The 25,627-nt window shown below is 52.4% G+C and overlaps 2 protein-coding genes across 7 annotated transcripts in view; one reads left to right on the top strand and one right to left on the bottom strand.

Annotated features, from left to right (window-relative positions):
- Nucleotides 1-2,508: 2,508 nt before the first annotated feature.
- Nucleotides 2,509-13,373, top strand: PLEKHG4 (pleckstrin homology and RhoGEF domain containing G4). Of its 2 annotated transcripts, none has more exons than XM_086689181.1 (22): nt 2,509-2,558; nt 3,853-4,569; nt 4,727-4,822; nt 4,898-5,021; nt 5,108-5,201; nt 5,508-5,582; nt 5,663-5,779; nt 5,947-6,045; nt 6,137-6,285; nt 6,447-6,585; nt 6,680-6,796; nt 8,585-8,767; nt 9,025-9,539; nt 9,615-9,861; nt 10,518-10,607; nt 10,693-10,914; nt 11,007-11,177; nt 11,261-11,438; nt 11,824-11,940; nt 12,082-12,318; nt 12,403-12,518; nt 12,682-13,373. In XM_086689181.1, the coding sequence occupies exons 2-22, from the start codon at nt 4,059-4,061 to the stop codon at nt 12,685-12,687; spliced, it is 3,603 nt and encodes a 1,200-aa protein (XP_086545307.1). In that variant the 5' UTR covers nt 2,509-2,558; nt 3,853-4,058; the 3' UTR covers nt 12,688-13,373. The 2 variants fall into 2 exon arrangements, with proteins under 2 accessions (XP_086545307.1, XP_086545306.1); XM_086689180.1 differs by lacking the exon at nt 2,509-2,558 and adding an exon at nt 3,457-3,564.
- KCTD19 (potassium channel tetramerization domain containing 19) overlaps nt 13,321-25,627 on the bottom strand; it is a 31,992-nt gene continuing 19,685 nt past the window's right edge. For 2 of the 5 annotated variants that reach the window (XM_086689182.1, XM_086689186.1), the window contains exons 5-16: nt 24,616-24,747; nt 22,009-22,219; nt 20,687-20,847; nt 19,348-19,451; nt 18,732-18,874; nt 18,224-18,307; nt 17,847-17,961; nt 16,819-17,446; nt 15,218-15,409; nt 14,890-15,044; nt 14,481-14,582; nt 13,321-13,558 (exon numbers count right to left, since the gene is read on the bottom strand). In XM_086689182.1, the coding sequence (XP_086545308.1) occupies nt 13,445-13,558; nt 14,481-14,582; nt 14,890-15,044; nt 15,218-15,409; nt 16,819-17,446; nt 17,847-17,961; nt 18,224-18,307; nt 18,732-18,874; nt 19,348-19,451; nt 20,687-20,847; nt 22,009-22,219; nt 24,616-24,747 (2,141 nt within the window). In that variant the 3' untranslated portion in view covers nt 13,321-13,444. Of the gene's footprint in view, nt 13,559-14,480; nt 14,695-14,889; nt 15,045-15,217; nt 15,410-16,818; nt 17,447-17,846; nt 17,962-18,223; nt 18,308-18,731; nt 18,875-19,347; nt 19,452-20,686; nt 20,848-22,008; nt 22,220-24,615; nt 24,748-25,627 lie in introns of those variants that run through there. The other 3 variants (XM_086689183.1, XM_086689184.1, XM_086689185.1) reach the window with 3 other exon arrangements.

Here is a 25,627-nt window from a genome sequence, read left to right as displayed (position 1 = left end):
TGGTGTCAGATGGAATGAATGAAACCCCAGGTAGAGGATGGACTGGTAGGAAAGAAGGCTGGGGATGGGAGGCCTGTATCTGTTCAAGCAGCCTGGGGACATGAAGACGCTGGAGAGGGCAGGCAGCCATTCTCAGACTTTAGAATCACAATCACTGAGAATCTGTCAAACATGCAGATTCCTGGGCCTGCCCTAAGGTTCTGACTCAGCAAGGCTACGCAGACCCAGAAATCTGTAATCTTTTTTTTTTTAAGTTTATTTATTTTGAGAGCATACATGCAGAAGCGGGGGAGGGACAGAGAGAGAGGGAGACAGATTCCCAAGCAGGATCTGCACCATCAGCACAGAGCCCAATGCAGGGCTTGAACCTACAAACTGTGAGGTCATGACCTGAGCTGAAATTAAGAGTTGGATGCTCAACTGACTGAGCCACCCAGGTACCCCTCAGAAATCTGTAATCTTAATCAGCTCCCTTCAAGGGAGACAACAGAGACCACATCCTTTGAGAATTTCTAGATTAGAAACGTAGTAGAAGTCAAATTCACACAATCACACTACCAAAGGTGTAGGTGAGAGGGTACAGGCAGCTCCTGGCTTGGTTCTGGGTAACTAAGGATGGTGGGACAGCCAGGAAGACAGAGTTAGTCAGAGATAGAGGGGGAGGAAGCAGGTGAACACAGCCAGGGAGAGGCAGGCACCTGGGATGTAGGAGAGTGAGCAAGTCAGGGGCTTGTCTGCGGTTCACCACCTAACTGGGCAAGATGGCAGACATGGCCTTCAGGGCACCCTGAGCTGCATCCAGACCTTGAAGGAAGAAGGATTTTGACTAGGGGAGATGGGCATGGGCTTTCCAGGTAGAGGAAACAGACAAGATTTGTGATCAGATGAGTTTTTCAGGCCAGTATGGAGTTTGGAGTTTATTTTGGCCCAAAGTGAGAGAGATCTGGAAGGTTTGGGGATATTGTCACCCTTGCTATCTAGGGCAGTACTTAAGAGAGTGTGCAAGTTTTGGGATGGAGTGAGTGCAATGACTTTGGGTCTCTTATCACTAGGCCCATAGCCCCTCTCCTGTTTTTGATTGATTCATGTTGGCAAAGAATGGGAGGCTGAGGGAAGGCTAGGGAAGGGGCAAGAGAGGGAGGTCCAACCCTATTTTATGATCTCAGTGGAAAAAGCTGTTGTGAGTAGTTTTTGTTGCCAGCAGAGCCACAGAGATGGGCCCCATGAGTCACTGCTCAGTCCTGCAAACTCAGCCCATACAGCCTCCTGTGGTCAGCAGCCTGGGCTTGTTCCAGGTCCAGCCCCCAGTGTTCCCCTCTGGGCCTCAGTATGTCCCCATTTCTATCTATATCTTTGCCATCCTAGGACTGTGCATCCTGCAGCTCTTTGCCTTTTCTGTTTCCTTTTCAGACTGAGCCTCTGAATCTATTTGTGACTCTGGTTTACATCTGGCTCAAGGATAGGGAGCCTCATGGGGACAGGAGTAACGTGACCACTCTCAGGCGCCCCTAAGCATTTGTTCTATGCCAGGCCATATGTTAAGTGCTGGAAGTACAGAAGTGACAACACTGTTTTGATGTAGCTACAATGCACATTGTATTGTGGAGTGAATAAACTAAGGCCTGACCCTGACCCTCAATCTGTCTGCCTGTGCCCAGCAGTGCTGGGGTCAGCTATGGCCTGTGGCTTGGGGACTCTTACCTGCTTCTGGTATTGAAGGGGTATGTGTGCCTGCCAGCAGGTCTCCCCAGCTCTTAGGGCTCTTAGGAGGCCTGGCTGGTGGCTGGAGGTGGGCAGACAGTGGGCAACAGAAGGAGAGGGAGGGAGCAGGAGGCAATGACTCAATGGGGCGGCCCTGGGACAGTTGGGGAGGGAGCCAAGGTTGGTCCTGATGCTCACTAAAGCTCTAGGAGGGTGGGACCAGAGGACCCGGCTGGGAGCTGGGGATGGAGCAGGACAATTCCAAAGCTCCTCTGGCAGCCAGATCAGCTCATGAAGAAGGCTCCTAGGAACGTGGTCTGAGAATCTGGACTTTGGGGACTGATGTGGCAGCTAGGATGGGGCGGGCAGGATGCTGTTCCCACTGTGCCTGCTTCTGACACTCTGGTTTGCTCCTCCGGCAACTTCCAGGCTCATGCTTTAGAGCCAAGGAAGTCATTGTACCCACTGCCCCCTCCCCTCCCAGGAACCAAGGGCTGTTGTGGGCACAGTGTGTTCTTCTGGCCACACAGCCTACCTTCTTACAATCTTCCCACAAATTTTGGGGAGTGTCAGGCCAGGCACACATGCCCTAAAGGGACCTCATACCTCTGAGCTGGGAGGGATCTCACAGGTCAAGTCTCCAGGTAACTTTCACCAGTTCAGGATCCCCTGACTGAGGGTGAAATGATGGGGAGGGCATGACTATAGCCCAAATGCTGGCAGCGAGTGGACATTGACATATGGGAGGGTCTTTCCGAGTCCTGTGGCAACCCCAGGGGGAAAAAAAGGAATGACTTTCTTTTTTTACAGGCAAGTAAGGCTTAAAGAGAACTGAGTTGCTGGAGCTCACCCAAAAGGTAAGTGCAAGAGCAGGCCTGGGTTAGTATCTCTGGCTCCAGGACCCTGACCCCAGTCCCAGCCTCCTTGGCTGGACTTTGTGGGGAGGGGGTGTAGGTGAAAGTGACAGGAATGCACCAGAGTGGAGGGTCTGGGCCTGGTGGATTCTCGCAGGCCTGGGTAGTTCCTACCCCAGAGGCCTCCCTGCCCCCATCCTCCCTCCAGCCCAGACAGCAGTCCCCCATCTGGTCTTGGGATCATACAAACCTGTGTCTTGGGGCCTGGGCCTGGGCAGAAGATTGAGGACTGCAAAGGAGGGGCCCTTTCCTCCTACCCTCCATGAAGATACCCCTACTGGTTCCCAGCAGCCCCAAGCTGCTGGTTTGGGCTTAGGAAGTTTCTCTTTCCAGGGGACTCCTGGGATCTTGGGCCCACACTTTTCTTCTCGTGAGTTGTGAATGCTCCCAGTTTTGCTGACAGAGAGTGGGGCACGCCCCCCCCCCCCCCCCCCGCCCATACTTCGTGCATTCAAGAGCAGATTCCCCCCACTCCCAAAAACCCTTTCCCTCGACCCTCCCGGCCCAGGCACCCACTCATGCACCCTCCGGGCATCTACACCACTTTTCCCGGCGGGCGGACCGCTTCTGGCGCTCTCCAGCAGTCCGGAGAGTGGGCACCTTGGAACGGCTGGGCTGGTAGTCGTTGCTCCTCCGGGCCGATAGAGCAGTCGAGTCAAGTAAGCGGGCCCCGAAGGTGGGAGTGGAGCCAAGCCGCCTGGCCCGGAGGGTGGGAGGAGGCGGCGGCGGGCTTAGGACGCTGCGAGGGCCGCGCGCCTCAGTGCTTTCACTGGAGTCGGGGCAGCTGCCGTCGGGCCTGGGGGTGGGATGTAGCTCTGTCCTCCGGCCCCTAGGGGGCGACGCGGTGCCGGGTCTTCCGCCGCCCTGCGTTCCCTCCCCGCGGCCAGGAGGCGGCGCCAGTGGACGCCGGGGCGTCACGCTGTACCCGCCGTCCATGGCGGTGTGGAAGGTTCGAGGGCTCGGATGTGCGGCTTCTCGGCTTCGCGGTTCCGCGTGCGGGGGTGTGAGGGCTAAAGACAGGCGAGGGATGGGGTGTGCGAGTGTTGCGGCGAGGCAGGGCCGGGTTGGGCGGGCGTCAGCAGGAGGCAGCCCCGCGCCCACGCCTTGAGCGTGCCACATGCGTAGGCCGGCCAAGCGTGGTGGTGAGTGTGCGTCCGAGCGTGGGGGCGCTCTTGGCTGAGGCTGATGTGAGCACGGACGCGCGGGGACAGATCCTTGTCATTCTCTGTCGTTTCAGGCCTGAACTTCAGGCGCATTTGCGCTGTACCTCTACCCGGGCACCAAGACTGGCCCCTCCTGTGGCCTAGTGCCTTCTATCTGGGTCACCCACCGAGCCCTACCGGAACATCTTCAATCCATTTCCTGGACGAGCAGAAGCCTCACAGTGAGGGCCCAGCCCCTCTCCCACTTGTCCTGAGCAGGCCTACTCTTAAGGAGAGGGTGATGGAAGGGCCCTTGGAAGTTGGGGATACGTCCCCAGACTCCCAGGGACACGCCACTGACTCGAGGTTTGCTGTGTGCAGTTTCAGGGATGCCTGGGATGAGGAGGAACCTGTTCCCCACGTGCAGGTTAAGGACCCTAATCCTCCAAGATCACCAGCAGGGACAGCTCAGGGAGAAGTGCTTCTTGGCAGCTCCGTGCCTGGGGATCTTCAGTCACCCCTAGGACCGATGGCTGCAGATGGGCCGGGGGAAGGGCAGGGGGACACATTAGGAGGTTCCTCAGTTCAGTTAGAGGAACCCACCCCATCTAGAGTGGAGAGCCTCCCATGTCCAGTGTCCTCCCACCTCAGTCTCGCACAGGGCAAGAGTGATAGTCGAGGGGGAGACTTGGCAAGAGACCAAGTTCCAGACAGGTTAGTGCCAGCTGGCTTGGGTCCTGAGGGGTTGGACAGCGATCCTGTGGACCTTGGAGGCCCTTTATCTGAGACATCTTCAGAACTACTGGAGCCAGGTAAGGGAGGCTGGGCCAAGGAAGTCAAGTGGAGGTTCCTAAAGATGGGTACCAAGACTGGGGGAGGGCTCTGACCCTACTCAGGCTGAAGCCCAGGTCTGAGGAGGGGTCTCTGGGTGAGTGCCCAATGCACACCCAAGCCATTTTTCTTCCCAAGACCCCAGTGGATCTTACCTCCCTAAGCCTGCTAATTACCTCCTGGCCCAAGACCTCTCCTGGGAGCTGCTGGCCAGTGGCATGGCTACCTTACCAGGTAGTTGGGAGAGACTGGAGGTAGTGGAAGTGGGGTGACTTGATTGGGCAGGTGTTCATTGTCTTCTCCCCACAGGGACTCGGGATGTAGAAGGCCGGGCAGTGCTGCTTCTGTGTGCCCATAGCCCAGCCTGGCTCTACCCCAAGTGCAATAGCCATGAACTTATCCGCCTCCTGCTCTACCTGCGAAGCATTCCCAGGTTATAGAGAGGAGGTTGGGGGGAGCTGGAGCCAGGAGGTGGCAAGGTTGGGGAATTAGATACTTAACTGAAGTCTGCCTCTTTAGGCCTGAAGTACAGGCCCTGGGATTGACCGTGCTGGTGGATGCCCGAGTTTGTTCCCCAAGTTCTTCTCTCTTCTGGGGGCTCAGCCAACTACAAGTGAGTACAGGGTTGTATCTTCCCCTGCCTTCAGCCATTCCTTTTAAATAGGGTTGGGGAGGGGCGCCTGGGTGGCGCAGTCGATTAAGCGTCTGACTTCAGCCAGGTCACGATCTCGCGGTCCGTGAGTTCGAGCCCCGCGTCAGGCTCTGGGCTGATGGCTCAGAGCCTGGAGCCTGTTTCTGATTCTGTGTCTCCCTCTCTCTCTGCCCCTCCTGTCTCTCTCTGTTCCAAAAATAAATAAATGTTGAAAAAAAAAATAAATAAATAGGGTTGGGGACATGGCTAAACTCAAATTCCTTGCAGGAAGCAGCCCCAGGGTCAGTATACCAGGTGCTGCTGGTGGGAAAGATGCCAGAGGAGGTTCCTCCCAGGCTGCAGGTACTGAGCCATTTTGGCTAGGGGTGGAGGTGGGATGCTTTCCCACCAGGCAGGAGCCATTACACCGTCTTTTCTTGCAGCTGCAGCAGCTGCCCTCTCATCAGAGCCTGCTGACCTACATCTCCACTTCTCGGTTGCCAGCTTCAATGGGAGGAGGCCTGCCTTACTGCCACCAGACCTGGCTGGACTTCCGGATGGTCAGTGCAGTGGGTCAGGGCATAGGGTGGGTGGCAGGCAACCTGGCCAGCAGAGGAGTCTCTCCTGGGTTGGTTTGAGCAGTGCAAAGCTGGCTGCAGTGGCCTGGGATCCAGGATGCCTGGGACCAGCACTGCACTACTCTGGTCATGCCTACCCTTGTTCACAGCGTCTGGAAGCCCTACTGCAAAGCTTCCAGGTGGTTTGTGCCTTGCTCCAGGAGGCCATTGAGAGCATGAAGGCTGTGCCCCAGCCCATGGAGTCTGGGGTGAGTATCCCCTCAACACCTCTCCAGATGCTCCCTATCTTCCTCCTTTTCTCCGATGTTCACCTCCACTGACTGTTGCCCTTAATCATAGGAAGTTGGTCGGCTGCTCCAGCAGACACAAGTCCTGATGCAGCACGTGCTAGACTCGCCCTGGCTAGCATGGCTACAGTTCCAGGGGGGGTTGGAGCTGGCATGGTTGAAGCAAGAGGTCCCAGAGGTGACCCTGAGCCCAGACTACAGGTAGACGCAAACTCAAATCCCCGCTCTTGCCCCAGCCCACCATATTTCATGCCAAGGACTCAGCTGGCTGGCTCAGAACGAGCCAGGATTGTGGTCCCAGGACAGGGTGGAGTGAAACAAGGTATCTAATAGGAGTTGTAAGACCATGTACCCTGTCCCAGGCCAGCAGTGGATGAAGTTGATGAGCTCTATGGCCATGTAGATGGACTGCTGCACCAACTGACCCTGCAGAGCAACCGGCGAGTACAGGCACTAGAGTTGGTCCAGACTCTGGAGGCCCAGGAGGGCAGGCTGCACCAGGTGGGAACTATCTGCTCAGATGGGCCCTGCCTCTGATCTCAAGCATGACCTTCACCCCACAGCAGCATTCTTTTCCCTGTTTGTGCCCCTCCAGATTGAAGTATGGCTACAGCAGGTGGGCTGGCCAGCACTTGAGGAGCTAAGGGAGCCCTCACTGGACATGCTGCTCCAGGCCCAAGGCCCTTTTCAGGAGCTGGACCAGGTTGCTCAGGTGAGTTTGGTTACTTGTTTATTCCCTAGGTATTGGGTCAGTTTGCTAGGGACTAGGAATGCAGGATGGGTGGGAGCAAATCTATCCATTTCTCTCTTGGAATTTACAATCCAGCAGACATCAGTTGTAGTCAAAGGTTCAGAGCCATGTATGTGTGATTGCAAACTGAGGCAAAAGCTTCGGAAAGAACGTAGGTGGTTCTGAGTTTATTACAAAAGACCTGAGGGGCGCCTGGGTGGCTCAGTCGGTTAAGCGTCCGACTTCGGCTCAGGTCATGATCTCACAGTCCGTGAGTTCGAGCCCCACGTCGGGCTCTGCTGACAGCTCAGAGCCTGGTGCCTACATCGGATTCTATGTCTTCCTCTCTCTCTGACCCTCCCCCGTTCATGGTCTGTCTCCTTCTGTCTCAAAAATAAACGTAAAAAAAAAATTAAAAAAAAAAAAAAGACCTGACACAGAAGGGGTGTTGGTCTAGCTTTCTTGAGATACTGACTTTTGAGATGAGAGCTGAAGAATAGGTTAACCAGGAGAAAGAGGGATTGGGTTGAGAGACATTCCCAGCTGAGGGAACAAAGAGCATGTGCAAAGGTTCTGTGGTAGGAAGGAGCACGGCTTGCCTGAGGAGTCATAAGAAGGATAGTGAGGTTGAAATGCAGGGCAGTAGAAGGAGAGAGAGTGAAATAAGATGAGGTAAAATGAAGCTGGAAAAACAGTGGCCAGATTGCTGGGTCCCGTAGCAGTATAAAATTTAAGTGGAAAAGTCACAATCACATGCATGTTCTACGAACATTATCTTAGTTTTTGGTTAGACAGTGATTTGAAGGACTGACATGTAGAGTCCACAGAGGCATTTTAATGGCCCAGTGGGAATGATGCTTTCTCTAGCCAGATGGTGGCAGAGGAGACTGATTTTAGAAATTGCCGGGATTTGCTATGTGGGGTAAGTAGGAGAGGGAAGAGGTGCCTGGGTGGCACAGTTTGTTGAGCGTCTGACTCTTGATTTTGGCTCAGGTCGTGATCCTAGAATCCCTGCTGGGGATTCTCTCTCTCTCTCTCTCTCTCTCCCTTCACCCCCCTCCCATGCTTGCACATGTGTGCTGTCTCTTTCTCAAATAAAATTAAAAAGCAAAAAAAGAAGGAGAGGGAGGTTGTAGGGGTGAGTGGACGTCTCTTCTGAGAGAGCAACCAGGAGACAAGGGCCTTCTGAGGCAAGGGGATTCATCAGTCCAGTCTTGGGTGTGCTCTGGAGATGACCATAAGGGACTGAGACCCATGGGGATTGGCCTGGAACTCAGAAGAAAGACCTGGCCATACAGGGTCACTTGGTGGACATAGGTGTGTGGATGATATTTGACGGTCACATAAGATTGCCTGAGGAGAGAAAGTGTGGACTGTGTTCAGGAACACCAGTGTTGAATGGCTCTGGTGAGGGATGGGGAGCAGGAGGAGAATAGGGTGAGTGGGGAGGAGTCGGGGAGCTGTAAGAGAGAGGATTGGAGGCTGCTGAGCAATGGTCAGACGAAGCCTGACAATTGCTGGGGATGGAGGTGGCAGTGAGGTTGCACTAGGCTGATGAGGTGAAGAAACAGTGATACCTGATACCGAGGAGAATAATTTCTCCAGGAAGTTTGTGTAGAGAGGCACAGAGACAGGGGAGTGGATGGGGGTGTGGGGGGAGGGTCTTCAGTCACAAGAGAGACTCGACAATGACGTGTAGATATCTGTGGAAAGGACTCCTCAGGGGCTAGACCATGGCCCAGATTTGCTAAGCCCAGTCTTTGTCTCCAGGAGCAGGTCCGGCGAGGGGAGAGGTTTCTGCAGCCACTGGCTGGCTGGGAGGCTGCTGAGCTGGGCGCTGCTGGGGCCCGCTTTCTGGCCCTGCAAGCCCAGCTGACTGACTTCTCCAGGGCTTTGGCCCAGCGGCGGCAGCTGCTGGCAGATGCTCAGAGGCTGTTGCATTTTTTCAAGCAGGTAGGTGCGGTGTCCTGTCCCTGGCTCCAGGTGGTCAGTGGGGATGGAGGGGTGGCTTCCTGGCTTCACCACAGCCTGAGCTCTTTCAGGACATCCTGCCTCTTCTCTTTCCTTGTCTTTGGTCTGACCCCAAAATTCAACCACTGGGGGTGTGGCCTGAGCCATCATTCTGTGGGGTTGGGGGAGTGGGTAGAAGAGAAGGCTCAATGGTTTTGGTGGGCTCTGCCTTCAGTGCCTCTCTGGCCTTGGTGTTACAGGCCTCGACATGGGCTGAGGAGGGGCAGAGGGTGTTGGCAGAGCTGGAGCAGGAACGCCCAGGGGTCGTGCTGCAACGGCTGCAGCTGCATTGGACCAAGCACCCTGACTTGCCTCCTGCCCACTTCCGAAAGATGTGGGCTCTGGCCACAGGGTTGGGCTCCGAGGGCATTCGCCAGGAGTGCCGCTGGGCCTGGGCACGATGCCAGGACACCTGGCTGGCCCTGGACCAGAAGCTAGAGGCTGCACTGAAGCCACCACTGACGACGACCACAACGGGCAGCACAGCTAGCCTGTGTGTCAGCCGTTTCCTTGCTGCATCTGCCACCCCTCCCCTGAGGAAGGCATATAGCCTCGATCAGAATCTGGGGCAGAGTCTCAGAGAGCCTGCCCACCACTGCCACCATGCGGCTATTGTGGCTGCTTCGCACGGACCAGACGCTGAAGGTGGTGCCCAGCCAGGGTCATCCCCTACCATGCTTCCACCAGGCAGTTCTGACCCCAGGACCCCCAACAGGTGCAGGCAGAGGGCAGGGCAGGGAGGGCAGTGGCAGGAGAGATGTCTTGAATCTTGACTCCACCTGTCTGGTAGGCTCCAGCTGGTATTGGCAGAGATGGTGGCTACGGAGCGGGAGTATGTCCGAGCTCTTGATTACACCGTGGAGAACTACTTCCCTGAGCTGGATCGCCCCGATGTGCCCCAGGGCCTCCGTGGCCAGCGTGCCCACCTCTTTGGCAACCTGGAGAAGCTGCGGGACTTCCATTGTCATTTCTTCCTGCGTGAGCTGGAGGCCTGTACCCAGCACCCATCCCGGGTAGCCTATGCGTTCCTGCGCCATGTAAGCCCACAGGTCACACAGCCCCTACCTGATTCTGCCACGCTCGATAAAGAGATCTTAGCACATGCCTGGTGCCAGGGTCTGTGCTGGGTATAGCTATGAGCAAGACCAGTAAGGTCCCTGTCCCTGTAGGTAATCACGTTTAGTAGAGGAGACAAAAGTAAAAAAGGTAATTCCAGATGGTAGTTGGGGTCAGGAAGAAAATAATCAGGATATATACATGATCGTGATTTAGTAGTGGGGTTGGGGGGTGGGGCAGTTAGAGGCCTCTTTGAGAGGCTGAGGCCAGGGGAGGGGCTGGACTCAGAGCGTTCTATCCAGAGGAAAGATCAAGTGTAAAGCTTTGGGGCAGGGAAGAGGCTCAGTGGTTAAGGAAAAGACAGGTCAAAGTGGCTGAGTGTAGTGAGCAAGAGAAGGAGTAGTCCAAGGTGAGGGAGCCCAGAGTGGTGGTCCAAGACAATGGGAGGAGCAGAGGCCCTGTGGGCAAGCCCCATTCGGCAAGGTGCCTGTTCTTTCCAGGTTACCCCTCATTCAAAGCCAGGCAGACTGGATCTGCAGGGGAAACCTTCCGGGGAATTGTTTGTTGGCATTTTGGTCCTCTCAGGCTGAGGGTATCTGGCCCCCTTGCACCTGGACTGATCTGTGTGTCCTCACAGAGGTTGCAGCTTGGGATGTACGCACTCTACAGCAAGAATAAACCTCGCTCTGATGCCCTGATGACCAGCTTCGGTCATTCCTTCTTCAAGGTAGATGAGCCTGAGACTAGGGGAGGAGGGGATGGAGGAAGTAAGTACCTTGAAGCCACCTGATGGTCTCCTACCCACCTGCCAGGACAAGCAGCAAGCACTGGGGGACCACCTGGACTTGGCCTCCTACCTGCTGAAGCCCATCCAGCGTATGAGCAAGTATGCATTGCTGCTGCAGGAACTGGCAAGGGCCTGCGGGGGTGCTGTGCAGGAGCTGAGTGCCCTGCGGGCTGCCCAGAGCCTTGTGCGCTTCCAGTTGCGACATGGCAATGACCTGCTAGCTATGGACGCCATCCAGGGCTGTGATGTGAGTCATGCCAGGCCATGGTGGGGAGGTGCGGTGGGTGTGAAGAGAGGGGGCAGGAGAGGCTGGGCACTCACTGGGCCCCACCTTGGCAGGTTAACCTGAAGGAACAGGGTCAGCTGGTGCGACAGGATGAGTTCATGGTACGTGCTGGGCGCCGTAAGTCCTTGCGCCGTGTTTTCCTCTTTGAGGAGCTACTGCTCTTCAGCAAGCCTCGCCGAGGACCCACGGGCATCGACACATACGCCTACAAGCGTTCCTTCAAGGTAGGCCCGCTCGACCCCTCCTATGCTCCCTGCCCTACCCTCACCCCCTCTGGCCTCACCAAGCCCCTCTCCTGGCCACACAGACGGCAGACTTGGGCCTCACTGAGTGCTGTGGGGATAACAACCTGCGGTTTGAGATCTGGTTCCGCCGTCGCAAGGCCAGGGACACCTTTGTGCTGCAGGCTGCCAGCTTGGCCACCAAGCAGGCTTGGACAGCTGACATTTCTCGTCTGCTCTGGAGGCAGGCCATCTACAACAAGGGTGGGTCCCTGCCCCTACTTCATCCAACGGTCCCCTTCCTGGAGAGCTTATGTCCCACAGGGCCCCATACAGGGCCTAGGGACCTGGAAATGCTTGGGAGCAGGGAGGTCCAACAGCAGCAGCCAGTGTAGGAAAGGAACTTCAAAGTCAGGCAGTCCCGCTGTCACTGTCCCCGACTGTGGACACAGTGTTAACCTGAGTATGACACCTGTCCCCAGGATTGTTGGGAGGAGAATATGGCACCAGAAAGGCTCAGTGCACAGGATGGCTAATATGCTGGGTATGGATGTATAGGAAGGAGTTACTCAAGGGGGTGGTAGACACAGAGCCCTAAGGGCAAGGCTGATGTCCAGAGAGGCCCCACCTATGCTCACTCTCCACCCAGAGGTTCGCATGGCTGAGATGGTGTCCATGGGTGTGGGGAACAAGGCCTTGCAGGACATCGACCCCAGCGAGGAAGCTATCAACGACCGCACTGTCAACTACATCCTGAAGTGCCGAGGTAGCAGGCAGGCTACAGGGGAGTGCGGGTGTGGAATGCTGCATGGGAGATAATAATGACCTCTGTCAGCCTGTGCTCCCTTCAGGACCTTGGCCCAGGTGGGCTCTGGCCTGTCCCAACCTGACCCTCTCTCTTACACAGAAGTTCGCTCTCGGGCCTCTGTTGCTGTGGCCCCGTTTGACTATGAGAGCCCCTATCTGGGGGCCTTGAGCTCCCTTCCTGGAGACCCTGCCTCTTGCTCTATGCTGGGGTCCCTCAACCTGCATCTGTACAGAGACCCGGCTCTTCTGGGACTCCGCTGGCCCCTGTATTCTACCAGCTTCCCAGAAGAAGCAGCACTGGAGGCTGAAGCGGAGCTGGGCAGCCAGCTGTCTTTGAGTAGGTCTGGGCTTAGCCAGAAGCAAGAGGGCATTGCTTAGGGTCTGGCCCTCCCCTGTGACAGCTCGCTTTCCTCCTCCCCAGCTCCTGAAGACTCAGAGGTGTCATCCCAGTGCCAATCAGCCAGTGGATCCAGTGGCTCTGACAGCAGCTATATGTCAGGGCGGGCCCTGGGCAGAGGTCTTGAGGACTTGTCCTATGTGAGTATCATTTTGTCCTCTTTCTACCAGCCCCAGCTCAGGCCTATGCCTGTCTTTCCTTTAGGAGGAAATGGGGGTGTGTGGGCCAGGGCCATACCCCAGAGATCCCACCTGGACCTTTAGTTGAGGAAACAGGCAGTCACACCTAGCTTGTCAACCGCAGGTCTGAGCCTGGGCTGGAAGGCAGGCAGCGGATCCAGCAGCTTGTAGCTCCAAGAAATATCACCTCTCTCAGGATCTGCTATGACCAGAACGTGACTGGTACGTGGGCCACCTCCAGCCCACATGCACTGCCCTATTGACTACTCTTTCTGATGTCTGTGCCCATTGGCAGACTGGTAGGGACCTCTCCTAGGGAGCCTGGCAGCAAAGCCTGAATGAATGCCCTGATCCTGAGCCTCTGGCCCCATGCCCCCTTTTATTCCCTTTCCGGCTTCCACCCCAATTACACGTTAGGTTTAGGCTAGAGCAGAGTGTGGGTGTTTCCACGCTGTAGGCTGGTGGGGCACCAAGTTGCTCTGGACAGTGATTGGGCTGCCCCACCTCTCAGGAGGAACATAGTGGGGTTCCCAGCAGTTGCTTCCCAATCCCTGGTCTCAAAGCCAAGCTTCTCAAACTTAGGGGCAAGCCCACCTCTATTGTACCCTTAACTCTTGACTGCCTTGGTTGCCCAAGCCCAGCCCTTCTTTCTTGGGTCAGTTTGGTTATATTGATTCAACACCTTTTGAAGAGCTTTCAGTTAGAGCTGTTCTTTAAAATTATTTCACTTGTTGGTCTTTGGTGTTTCAGAGAGTCCAGGCCCTTGACTCATAAATTACTCTTTATTTATAATAAAAATAGACTGATACACTTTCATATGGGTACATGCATTCTTTAAATGAGCCTTGGCAGATGGGGGTATTGTGAGGGCAGCATCTCTGGTCACCCTAGCTGTCTTGTAAGTACTTGCCCAGGACAGAGTAAGAGACAGACCTAGACAGGCCCCTCTGGATGAGCAGGTCCACGCAGCGGCCATATTTCCTGGCGAAAGGCAGCGTGAGCTAGAAGGAAAGTCCCATCTTACCCCTTACTTCTTGGCTGGTTGCCTATTGTAACTGAGTAGGCGGGGTCCTCCCCATCTGGGCAGGGGTAGGGCAAGGCCTATCGGGGACTTTTGATGTTCTGGGCTCAGTTCTGCCCAAAGGTATCTCACAAGCTTGTGGCTATGAATGGCTACCAGAATGACCAGAGGGTCAAAAATACACGTTTCCAGCCACTGGTTTTCTACTTTTCTAGCTGCATATGCTGACATTACCTTTCTAATCAATAGACTAGCCAGAGGCCTAATAGTAACTGGGCACCAGTGTATTTAGAGTGAAAAGTATTATAATAACGTACTTGATTACAAAAAATACCAGATTAATGAGAAATTAGCTAAATATTTTTCAGCTATAATGTTAAGATGAAAACTTTAAACCCTAAAATTATTTTAAGCAATCAAAAAGCAAAAATAAAAAACCTGGGTTATTCCTTTGATCTCATTGAACATTTTTTTTTTCTGGGTAAAGAATACTTTAAAGCAGCTTATATATGAAAGGAATGTGCGAAAGTGGTGATATGGCTCAGTAGGTGAAGTTGGTATTAGTGGTCAAAAAGGTCTGACTCCCAATAGTTTCTCTGATTTCAACACCCTAAAAGCTTGAGCTCATGTGATGTGCTTCCCAAGCATGGCCGGGGTGTTAGTGATAAAGGCAAAATTGGTACCATTGGAGGAAAACTTACAAAAACCAGTGGCCTGAATACTGCTTTTTGATCACTCTGGACTGATTAATTTCAACCATTGTTTCACCCTCCTTGGGACCAGGGACCAGAGGTCTAGCTGCCTGCCTTGCCTTCTGGGCAGTGCTGGCCTGGCAGCAAGACAGTGTCCATTTGAGGTGTCCACAGGGTCAACTTTCCCAGTGGGGTACAAGCGTCCCTCACCTCCACCCAGCTGTACAGGCGTTCTTGGGTGTGCCGGTCATCCTTGAAGCCGGTGATGGCCAGCAAATCCACCACAAACTGCTTGGGGCTGATGTGCAGGGTCTGCCAGGAAAGCCCCTGGTCAGGCAGGGCTGGAAGCAGTTGCCTGACACACATTTACTTCCTGCCTTTAAGAGTGGGATGCAGAACAGGGGCTTCCCTGGGTCTGCGGGAGCTGCAGGGATCAGAGGCTACTGTTATTCCAAGCTACTTCTCGGTCAAGGCTTGGTCCAGATGCTGCTGCCCTGTCTTCATATCCCTGCTCTTCTTGCCACCCTTGTGCCCCTGACCTATTCCCATTGGCTGGCACCACTTATCATGTGGACAGGGGGACAGACAAAGAGCAAGGTCTGGGGCCTGTCACACATACCCATAGCTGGTTGGCCAGAGAGACCACCTTGGCTGTCATGGCTTTGGGGTCCTTTTGCCTGATAGAATCCAGGATGATGTCAGTCAGGAAACGGTGACATTTTTGTGCATAAAACATCTCTTCCCAGGATAGAGAGAAACTCAGGAAAGTCACCTCTGTGGAGGAGAGAGTGGATATGGCCACATCTGCTGTGGCTAAGGCCTTAGAGCCAGGCTGGAAGGAGAGAGGTGTAAGGCTCCCGAGGGAGAGTGTTTTCCTGAAGCACCCTGTCTAGGGGCTCAGGCACCTCCACAAGGAAGTGTAGGGCCAGGTATGGCTCGAGTCTCACCTCTGGGCTGGGGGCTGGCTGTAGGCGGCGTATGCTTGAGGTTGTCCATCTGTGTAGTGTAGATGATGCTGTCCTCAAAGAACATGCAGGAGCCATCGCTGCCCACCACGGGGGGGTGGGTCACTTTGAGGATGATCCCTGCGCTGTCCACCTCATTGGCCTCAGGCAAAGGCTGCTCAGGGCCAGGGCTCTCTGTGAAAATGACATGGGGTGGGAGTTCTCCTTGAACCACTTCAGAGTCCAAGCGGGGAGGGGACCAGGACAGTGAGTCACCCCAACCTTCCAGCGGCCTCTGCTGCCAGCTTCTCAGAAGTGGCACCCTTTGCTGACAGGAGCGTGTCCTGGCTCGCCTCTCTCCATTGTCCTAGAAGCATTATAAGTCCAATCCTACATTTTAGAACTCCAGGGAACTCCTCTTGAACTAAGACTGGTGTCAACTAGAACTGATAATACCCTAGCTAGGGGACTGGAAATCATGGAAAACTGTAAAATGAGAGGAGCTTTTTGGGTGAGCTGTTGATGCATGTCCACTCTGAAGAGTATGTTTGACAGACCAACTCAGGGCTCATAGGCAGGGCCCAAGAAGGCCCCTCCAAGCAGGACCTAAACCTTTGAAAGGGAAAGCACCAGAACACTGTAGAAAGAATTTGAGGGAGCAAAGGAAACAGCCCAACATGGCAGTTCTCAGCAAACCCCTCTAGGTTGTCTCCACACTGCCCCACCATACACAACACGCCTCTCTCTTTAGCTCCTCCTGTCCATCCCACTTCAGTAATCACTCACTCCACTGCAGTCACACAAGCCAGAAATCTGGCCCCTCTTTGGCCAGATCCTTCCCAACTTCCTCTCCCAACTGCCCAGCCTGTTTGACCTTACACTTGTAATACTTCTACTTCTGCTGCTGCATTTCCTCTACTCCTGGAGCAAGCTTTCTGAATGCACACCTGACTTCTTGCTCCATTGTTTAAAATGCTTCAGTGGCTGCCCACACCCCTTAGGGTCAGAACAATGTACCAGGTCCTGAACTTGGCCCACAAGACCTGTCCTGATGAATTATATCTTCAGCTCTGTTTCCCATCACTTTTCCACATGAAGCCTCGCCTCCAGCTAGACCTGTTTCCCCAAGCACCTGAGACTTCTTCCTTCCCTCTGCTCACTCCTCAGCCCCTAACCTCCTTTGTGCTCCTATTATTTCATAAACACCCTCTTCCTATATGCTTCATGCAGATTCTTAGCCTCACAAGCCATGCCAATGTACTGGTCATCTCTGTATACTGCTTGGCATTGCTGTGAACAGAGGATTCTAGCCCCACTTTGTCACTAATTCACTCTGGTCACGGCCAAGTTTTGCCCTCTGTTGTTGTTGTTTTTTAATGTTTATTTTTGAGAGAGCATGTGCACATGGGCAGGGGAGGGACAGAGAGAAGGGGACAGAGGATCCGAAGAAGGCTCTGTGCCGACAACAGAAAGCCCGATGCAGGACTCATGAATCTTGAGATCATGACCTAAGCTGAGGTCAGATGCTTAACTGATGGAGCCACCCAGGTGCCCCTACCCTCTCTGTTTTATAAGACTTAGGTAAAGGATGAGAGAGGACTCACCTTTCTCCCTTGGCTTCTGCTTGCCCCAATCCTTCAGGGTGACAGCTTTTTTCACAGGGAAATATGGCTTAAAGGTTGGCTCTGGCCCCTTGTCTTTGGCTCCAGCTCCAGCCCCTGCCTGCAGAGCTGGGTCCTTCTCTGAGCCTATGGAATGGCTTTTCCAGGAAGCTGAGGTGCTGGGCTGGGAAGCAGCCTCACTTCCTGAAGGGAGCTGCAGAGTGGCTTCCTCCATGAAGCTGCTCCGGGGGACTGGCATTGGCTGGAATTCCCACTGTTTGCAGTTAACCATGTCCCATTCCCTAACGAGGGAGATGAGTTTTTGCATGGGAGTGACAGGAGGGTCTTTGGTTTCAGGTTTCTGTGTGAGGTTGACTGTACTACATTTCTTCTTGGGAGGACTTTCGGGGTGGGCCCCCCAGTATTTGGGGTTGGCACAAAGACCAGGACAGTGGGAGTATGTGCTGGGATTGCCCGCCCTCTTGGCACCTCGGCAAAGGGACACCTGGATGGTTTGGGAGTACTGCTCAGGTTCTTCCATCTGGCTGGATCTGGTCAGGATCCCCTTGGCCTTATTCCATGAAGTCCTGTCATTGCAGTCTTGGAAGTCCATGGGCATGCAGGCTGTGGTCTGGAGAGGGAGGACACAGCAGCTCTGGGAATGTTGTGCTTCCACATTGAAGCCTCACCCAAGACCTAATAATTTGGACTTCTAAGATTTAATTTATTCATCCAGATCCTGTCTTCCTGTCTTCCACATAGATCAGCCATTTGCTTTGCTCAGCCTGAGTGGGGGTGGTGCCAGCCCAGGGGCCTCACATACTCCAAAGGAGCATATTATCAGCATCCTAGACCACGAGTGGCAAACACATCCCTGTGCCCCTTCAATGTTCAAAAACCAATTACCATGTTAGGAATCCATGTAGGCTCTGCCCTTTAATTTTGCCATGCCCCTCAATAATAGAGCCTACCCCTCAACACTGTGGTGGTTTTTGGAGGACACCACCAAACCAAAGAAGGTTGAGACTTACTTCTTTGGCATCTCTACTGAACTCCACCAGTGACCCTGGCCCTTCTGTTACCACGCGCAGTCTCCTGATGAGAAAAGCTTCTTCATTTTCAGATTCTTTCTCCTGGGTCCATGACCTGCAGACTCCCAAGAGGGAGTCAGTGAGCAGAAGCCTCTACTAGTTCATCTACTAGTTGGTCAGGTCTGCCCTTTGGCTAGTTAGCTCTAGACAGTGGCAGTGAAGGGCTCTTAAAGGGTTTCATTTAGGTCACTGGCCAATCCTGGGCCTGTTCCACCCCCTCTGCCCAAAGGAGAACAGGGAGATGGGACTTAGGATTCTCAAGAATACTATAAAGGTCCAAACGCCAGAACATGGTGTCCAGAGCAAAGTTTCCTTACTTGTATGCCTCACATTGGGCAAGGGCTTCTGAAAGGGATGGGATGTGGTATTCTTCAACCTCCTGGCAGAAGAGGGGCCATTCCCTGCAAATGACAAGATCTCGTCAGGCTGGGCAGCTGGGTGCGAGGAGGCATAGCCTTCAGAGCTGCTGCCTTGACAGCAATTTACATATTGGAAATAATATAACCTCCTTGAAGGCTGCAATCTGAAGGTTTTTCTATTTTTTTTTAATTTTTTTTTTTTAACGTTTATTTATTTTTGAGACAGAGACAGAGCATGAACGGGGGAGGGGCAGAGAGAGAGGGAGACACAGAATCGGAAGCAGGCTCCAGGCTCTGAGCCATCAGCCCAGAGCCTGACGCGGGGCTCGAACTCACGGGCTGTGAGATCATGACCTGAGCCGAAGTCGGACGCTTAGCCAACTGAGCCACCCAGGCGCCCCTGAAGGTTTTTCTATTATACAAGGAAGGGATTTCATCACGTGATTTCCTTCCATTTATCACTTACTTAAATTCAGATGGTAAAAACAGTTTTCCAAGTCTCAGGAAATTAAGAATGTGTCGGAACATTTGGCCATCCCCGTGGATCAGCAGGGTCTGTCCGTATGTGATCCAGTATACTCTCTGAGGGTTGGACAGAAGTTCTGGATACTGCAAGAGGTTGTACACCAGACCTTGTCAGTCTGTTAGTTAAAGGGCTTGGTCTTTAGTAAGGGGCAGGTCAGTCTTCTTTTACTTCATTTTCTTGACCTTTCTAGGCTTTTGGATTTCCAGCTCCCTATCTTTTTAGCCACAGGGAGCGATAGTGGGGAGCTGAGCATCCAGGGACAAGAACAACCCTGCTTCAGTTTTACTGCCCCTAAACCACCCTCTCAAGTCATTTGTAACCCTACCCTGTGTCTTGCTCAGTCCAGGCCCCTCAGACTGGTCTCCTCCCTACCCAAACTCCTGAGGGCCTTTGTAGCATGCTGTTCATACAATATGGGCACTTTGGGCCATGGGGTAGGGGGAAGGTCTTATTCTAAGCAGGTGCTAGAAACTGTGTGACCGTCAGAGGACAGGTTCTAAAGCAGCTCAGCCACAGAAGCCAAAAGGAAAAGAGGGCAGCTCCGGGGCCAGCATACCTTCAACAAGGTCTGCAGGGTGGTTGCATACCAGTGGCTTCCAACATAAACTTTGACGATCTGTTGGGGGGAATATACAGTGATTTCTGCTGTCCACTCCTCATCTAAGGAAACCAATGGAAAGGAATGTATCACATGGCCAGAAGGGAAATTAGGACATTTTAGTTAATAATGCATGTTAAGACTCTGTATCTTCAGTCATGTTGTGTTGCCTCTTCTGAGAAGCAGAAGAAATAGTAATCTCTGACACCAATCTTCTCTCGGGCCTTCCCTGCAGCTCACTACAATTTCCTGGGTGGTGAGGTGGATTTGGAATGGCAGCTTGGGGGACAGCTGATGACTCTGGGAGTGGGAAGGATAAGCCCTCTAAAATCCCAACCCCAAGAGCACTGATGCTCTTCCCCCAACCCACCTCTCTCAAGAAAGCTGGACTAATGTTCCTGTCTACCTACATTGCCAGCTGCCTCTGGTTTCTGGCTGGGTGTGTCCTTGGTGTATAACTCTTCATGTGGTGAGAAGTCCCTCTTTATGTTTGTGCTTATAGTTTAGCTAATGTCACACTGCCAGCACTCATCAAATCTGTCACTGGTATAGAGACCAAGCCTCTAGGCATGTCTGGAGAATGGGGCTTCATTTTGGGGAGATGAATCCATGACCCTCTTCCTGGGGGAGACTAGACTTAGGCTTTGTTCTGATGTTTGGGAACCAGTTTCTAATGAGCTTTGTAATAAGTGAAAGGTATATGTTATGTAACGAAGAGGCAAGAGGTGTATCACTAGATTGTGAACTCCATGAAGATAAGGACTGGGTCTCTTGTGTTCACTTCTATGCTCCCAGTATCTCCTCCTTTCCTGGTATATGGTAGGTGCTCAATAAATATTGAATGTTGCTGAATGATGGAATGCAGTGGAAACTTGATCTAAAAACTTTTTGTTAATAGTTACAGGCAGCTGGTGAAAACAACATTAGTGTTGGACCCAGATTCAAACTCCAGCTTGATCACTAGCTCACTGAGTAATTTGAGGTTTATCTGTTAAATGGACCCAGGGACTGTTCTTCCCAGGATGGTTATGAGGATCAAATGAGCACAGCATGTCAGCTCTCAAAGACCCATGTGGCCCCCTACTGAGGTCAGTCTGTACTACTTGAGGCTACTCATGGGCTTGAGGTGAGGAGGGGTACCTTAACAGGAAAATTTCCCTCTAGGAAAACCTACAAATGTTGGATTTCCTCTCCTCTTCCATCTACAATTCCTGGCCCTGGCCAGCCTCAACTTTCCTTTTTGATACCCAAGCCCTCCTCTGATGCTAAATTCAAATAAAGAAGCTTCCTCATTTACTGAGCACATCCACGGGTGCCAGACTCTTCGGCTCCAGATGAGTCTTCAGGGCTACTTTCATTGGCTCATAGGTGATATCCCTTTTGTCCAGGAAGGCACAGAGCTCGTACACCTCGGAAATAGTCTCAGTCAGGGGCAGTCGACAAGTCCCTAGCCAGTTCCTGCCCAGAGGAAAGGCCTGTTAGAGAGAGCCTCAGCACTGCACACCTAGGGAGCTTGCCAACTTTTCATGCATAGAATGTCTTGTCCCTAACACCGGCTGAAACCTGTGGCTACTAACCTCATTTCCTTGATTTAACCAGAAATCTGGTGATGTCTTATAGGAGAATGAGCTTGGACACACAGACTCACCATCTTGGAGCTGAGCTTGACCTACCTCAGAAAAGCCCTCTAAATCAACTAACTGTAAGCTTCTAGGTCTGCCTGAAGTTCCAGAAGCCAGGCCAGGGACCACCCACTCCCATTCTGCTCCCCCTAAGTGTCTTCCCATGACATCGCAGTGACTGTGTGGCAGCCTGCCATAGTCTGGGAGATTACTAATACTGTTTGTGCCCAGGAAAGAGGCTGGGGGTCTGAATATCAATCCCTGCCTCCAAAGGCATTTGTGACATCAGGGATGGGACATCTCTGGGAGAGATGGATGGTGTGGGCCACAAAGGCCCAAAGGGCTTAGAGTTGGCTAACCTCCCCAGGGGCTCAGGAAAACCTACTTTCACATTTAGTTTTGGTACCAGTATATTTTGTGACCCTAAGAGAGTTAATTGCTCCACTCCAAACATCAGTTTACTTTTCTATAAAACAGGATTAGAATCCATGCTTCTGCACTAATGGGGACACTCTAAGCTTATTCCCTGAGGCACAGGCCAGGTATCACCTCTTTTGGGAAGCCTGCCTTACTTCGCTTCTGGAGCTCACCCCCAGTTCTGGCATTTCTGTGTATCTAGCAAGACTCCCAAGGGTTTCAGGGAGGGCCTTTGTAGGAGGGTCTGCATGGCAGGGGAAATATCTAGCATCCTGAGGGTTGTGACTGTGACCTGGTCATCTCAGCCCTAGCATAGGGCTGAAAACAGCAGTGGATTGCAGAAAACAGAAATATGAAACAGTCTGAAGCCTTTGAACCTTGGGAACCCTTATACCTTTGAAACCAGTCCTCTCCTCTAAGGCCTGGGTTTAGTGGTGGTAGTGGGAGTAGCTAAAATGATGGGTTTGCCTCCAAGGACACTACTTTCCTCTGGCTCATGGGTGGGGCCCCAGGTTGGTTTCTGGAGAAAGGCAGAGACCAGCCTGAGTGGAACTGAGCTATTCACTGAGGAGGGCCTTACTTGACGTGCTGAAAGAGAACCCCATTCCCTGTGATGTACAGTCTACTTCCATCCAGCGTGCTTTCGATGCGGAGCTGTCCCAGTGCGGAGTCTGGGTACTTGACAAGCAGACCCAGGGCCATCGTGTACAACGGCTTCATAGACTCCAGGCCTGCTGCACGGCCCCCTTTCCCAGGGCTCAGGAGAGAACAGGAGGTCCGGGAACAGCCACCTGTGCTGGCGAGAAGGGGGTGACTCCTAGACTCCTCACAGTCATAATTGTATTGGAAGCTTTGGGTCTTGCTTCCTACTCCTGCCTTGAATTAGTACTAAAGAAACTTAGAGGAAGCTTATTTCCTTGCATAGCCAAATCTGATTCTTCTCAAAATCTGCATAATTTTAGGATACATAGGTTTAGAGGCCAAAGCTATTTGTTGGGAGGTAGGGTTGGGTGGGGGATTAATTTGCTGAATCATTAACATTTGAATTTCAGAAGTTTCAGTACAGCAGCCATTTGGCCCCATCCTCTGCAGGAATCTTCCTTTGTTCCAAGCTCTGCTCTAATTAATCATCTATGGGGAAGGCGACCCCATAGCACAGAACCTGATATGCATTACAGGCTTCTCAGACTCACAGCCCCTATCACTCCTGGGCAGAATTTCTCCTAGAGACAAACTATGTGGTATTACTTTTAGATTGGGTATTGGGATTGCTGGCTCACAGGCAGGACCTTGTTCTCCTGAAGTGGGTACAATGCACAGTCTATAAAATCCTGTCCCAGTGGCAACAGTGGGCCAGCAGGCAAGCTGCTGGGTGATTTTCATGGATCGTACAAGAGGGGTCATACCATCCTTATCACAGAGGAGGAAACTATCCTGAGAGGCTAATTAAGTACCTTGCCCCAAACCGTAAAGCTAGATGGGGCAGAGCTGGGATTTGAGGGCAGCTTGTCCATCTCCAAAGCTACTAGAGCCGTTTCCCTTAGTTATGGTGCTTTTCAAAAGACAAAAACCACACTTTGTATTTGGGGGCTGCTGCATGATTTACAGAGCCTGTCTGCAAACATGCTTTCCCTCCATCTTTACATAGCTCTTGTGGAACAGACACCACTCTGCTCATCTCTCAATGACCCATGTTCTCTGAGAAATAGAAGCCCTTGAAGGAGGGATTTGAACTCAGCCCTCTTAAGTGGATTGTAGACCCTGGAACAGGCTCCTGAGACCTGCTTCAGGATGCCACTAGTCCCATTTTTGCCTGGGGAAGAGGCTGGGAAAGTTAGGCCTAATCACAGCGAAAGACCCTATTCGATGCACAGACCAAACTTCACATGTGCAAGACAGTTTATATGTTCTCAGAATGCCAGCTGAGGCCACACTGCAACACAGCTAGCTCCCTGCAGCATGCATAGTAGCTTCCACAGATGTGCAGGATTTGGGAAATGGGATGGTGGAAGGCAAATAAAAACATGAGGACGAAACCAGAATGAGGTAGGGCTGGGAGCATAAAGGCCTGGATTGGACCAGGTCAGGAAGTGTTAGGAGCAGTCCTTTTGGGCTGGAACCGCCATCTTCCAGTAATTCGCCAAGATGACCAACACAAAGGGAGAGAGGAGAAGAACTCGCTATATGTTTTCTAGGCCTTTTAGAAAACATGGAGTTGTTCCTTTGGCAACACACATGCGAATCCACAAGAAAGGTGATATTGTGGACATCAAGGGAATGGGCACATTCAAAAAGGAATACACCACAAATGTTACCATGGCAAAACTGGAAGAGTCTGCAATGTTACCCAACATGCTATTGGCATTGTTGTAAACAAACAAGGGCAAGATTCTTGCTAAGAGAATTAATGTACATATTGAGCATATTAAGCACTCAAAGAGCCAAGATAGCGTGTGAAGGAAAATGGTCAGAAAAAGAAGGAAGCCAAGGAGAAAGGTACTTGGGTTCAACTGAAGTGCCAGCCTGCCCCACCCAGAGAAGCACACTTTGTGAGAACCAATGGAAAGGAGCCTGAGCTGCTGGAACCCATTCCCCGTGAATTCATGGCATGATAAATACAAAAAAAAAAATAAAAGACCTCAAGACTGTTTGAAAAAAAAAAAAAAAGTGTCAGGAGCAGGCAGAGACAGGCACAACAGCCAGAGGATTTGAACTAGGGAAACAAGGGAATTTGGGGATGGGTAAGATAACTGGAGCACTAATAGAGAATTTGCTTGAGAGTTTCCCACGCCCTCCAGCTATGCCTGGAAGAGGAAGGACGGCAGAGGCAGTCAGATGCTGCAAGTTGCTCCCCACTTCCTCAAGCAGAACAAACCTCCCCTACCCTTGGGAAGCTTGCCCTTGGGCCCAGCCTCCCTCCCTAGGACATTCAGGCCTGGTTTCCCCACCCAGGCTGGGCTGACCTACGTACAGCTCAAAGGGAAGGCTGAGCAGACAGGGTGTACAAGGTTTCAGGCTGAAATTGTTCTTCTCAGATTCTAAGTCAGCCAAAACACCCGCTTCTCTCACCACCACCCAAAGCCCAAAGTGGTTGTGGGAGGGGAGATGTCTGTTCTTGGCTTTAACAGCTCAAGCCTCAACTGCCCCAGAGTGTCAAGGGCAGGGCAAGGTTCCTCTGGTGACATACCCATGTTCATCCGGTACAACCTTACAGCTTCAGTGAGCTCAGGGATTTCCAGAATTTCTACTTCTGCTTCTAACACATCTATGTTGGAGAAATTATCTGGTAGTAAAATCTTCTGTGAGCGTAGAAAATTCACTTGAAAAGCAAAGGGAAACAACATGAGATAAGATTATTTCTGATTTAACTGTAGGTCCAGGTTTGGGCAGGTTTGTGGTACTGCAACATATCCTACGCCCTCCTTGTTCTGAAACAACTTCTAAACATACCTGGTTAGATAGGCTTTGAATCTGTGGTTTCAAGGTGAAACACCCCAAATTACTTTGTTTTCCTGTGTCTGAGTCCATGGGTGTGGCCTCCCTTGGCCTGGCCTGGAGCTCCCAGGTGAGCATACTGGCCTTGAGACTTACCCTGTGAGTCTTGACCCAAGAGCAGGTCATTCCAAAAGAGGGAGTTGTCTTGCTGCTTACAGAGGAAAGGCCCAGCTGTGCCTGGGCTGGCAGGTGGCACTTGCAGTTTGTCCCTGCCTGGATTGCAGTGTGGGAGGCAGAGATGGAGCCAACACTAACGTCCTGTGTGAATCAACTTGGAGATTCAGAAGCACATCACAGACAACTTTCCAGGTTACTGTAAGTAGGAATGGCTGGGGTTCCAGGCATTTGGGCCCCAGTACAACTTGGTTGTTTCCTGTCCTATTCATCTAGGCAGCAGTAGCATCTTGGAATCAGAAAGCTCATTCAGTTCACACCCTAACCAGACCTTGTCCTAGGGTGGTGGGGGGAGGGAGGCTCGCTCTGTCCAGGGTTGAAGATTTCATCCCTCCTTAGGCCACTAGTTCAAGTAATCTTACAATAATTTGACTATATACTCTCCTTCCCTTTTATTCTGGTTTTAGTGGAAATGAGAGCAGGTAGGGACCATTCTTTGAAACAAAGGAATAGGAATAGGAAACCCTATTTCCTCAGTTTATGGTGAGAGGAACTGAGGCCAGGAGCCCAGGTGGATACATAAAGGCAAG

This window comes from Puma concolor, chromosome E2 (genome assembly GCF_028749965.1).
Source record: "Puma concolor isolate L17-30 chromosome E2, mPumCon1.1.hap2, whole genome shotgun sequence".
Lineage (NCBI taxonomy): Eukaryota > Metazoa > Chordata > Mammalia > Carnivora > Felidae > Puma > Puma concolor.
Note: the sequence above shows the minus strand (reverse complement) of the source record. Positions and strands in the feature narration are given on the sequence as shown.

Excerpts from the sequence above, each read along its gene's own strand:
- PLEKHG4 (XM_086689181.1), top strand. The coding sequence starts at position 4,059 with ATGGAAGGGCCCTTGGAAGTTGGGGATACGTCCCCAGACTCCCAGGGA. Across the intron at positions 8,768-9,024 it reads TGTTGCATTTTTTCAAGCAG|GCCTCGACATGGGCTGAGGA; the intron begins GTAGGTGCGGTG and ends TTGGTGTTACAG. Across the intron at positions 12,319-12,402 it reads GGGCAGCCAGCTGTCTTTGA|CTCCTGAAGACTCAGAGGTG; the intron begins GTAGGTCTGGGC and ends CCTCCTCCCCAG.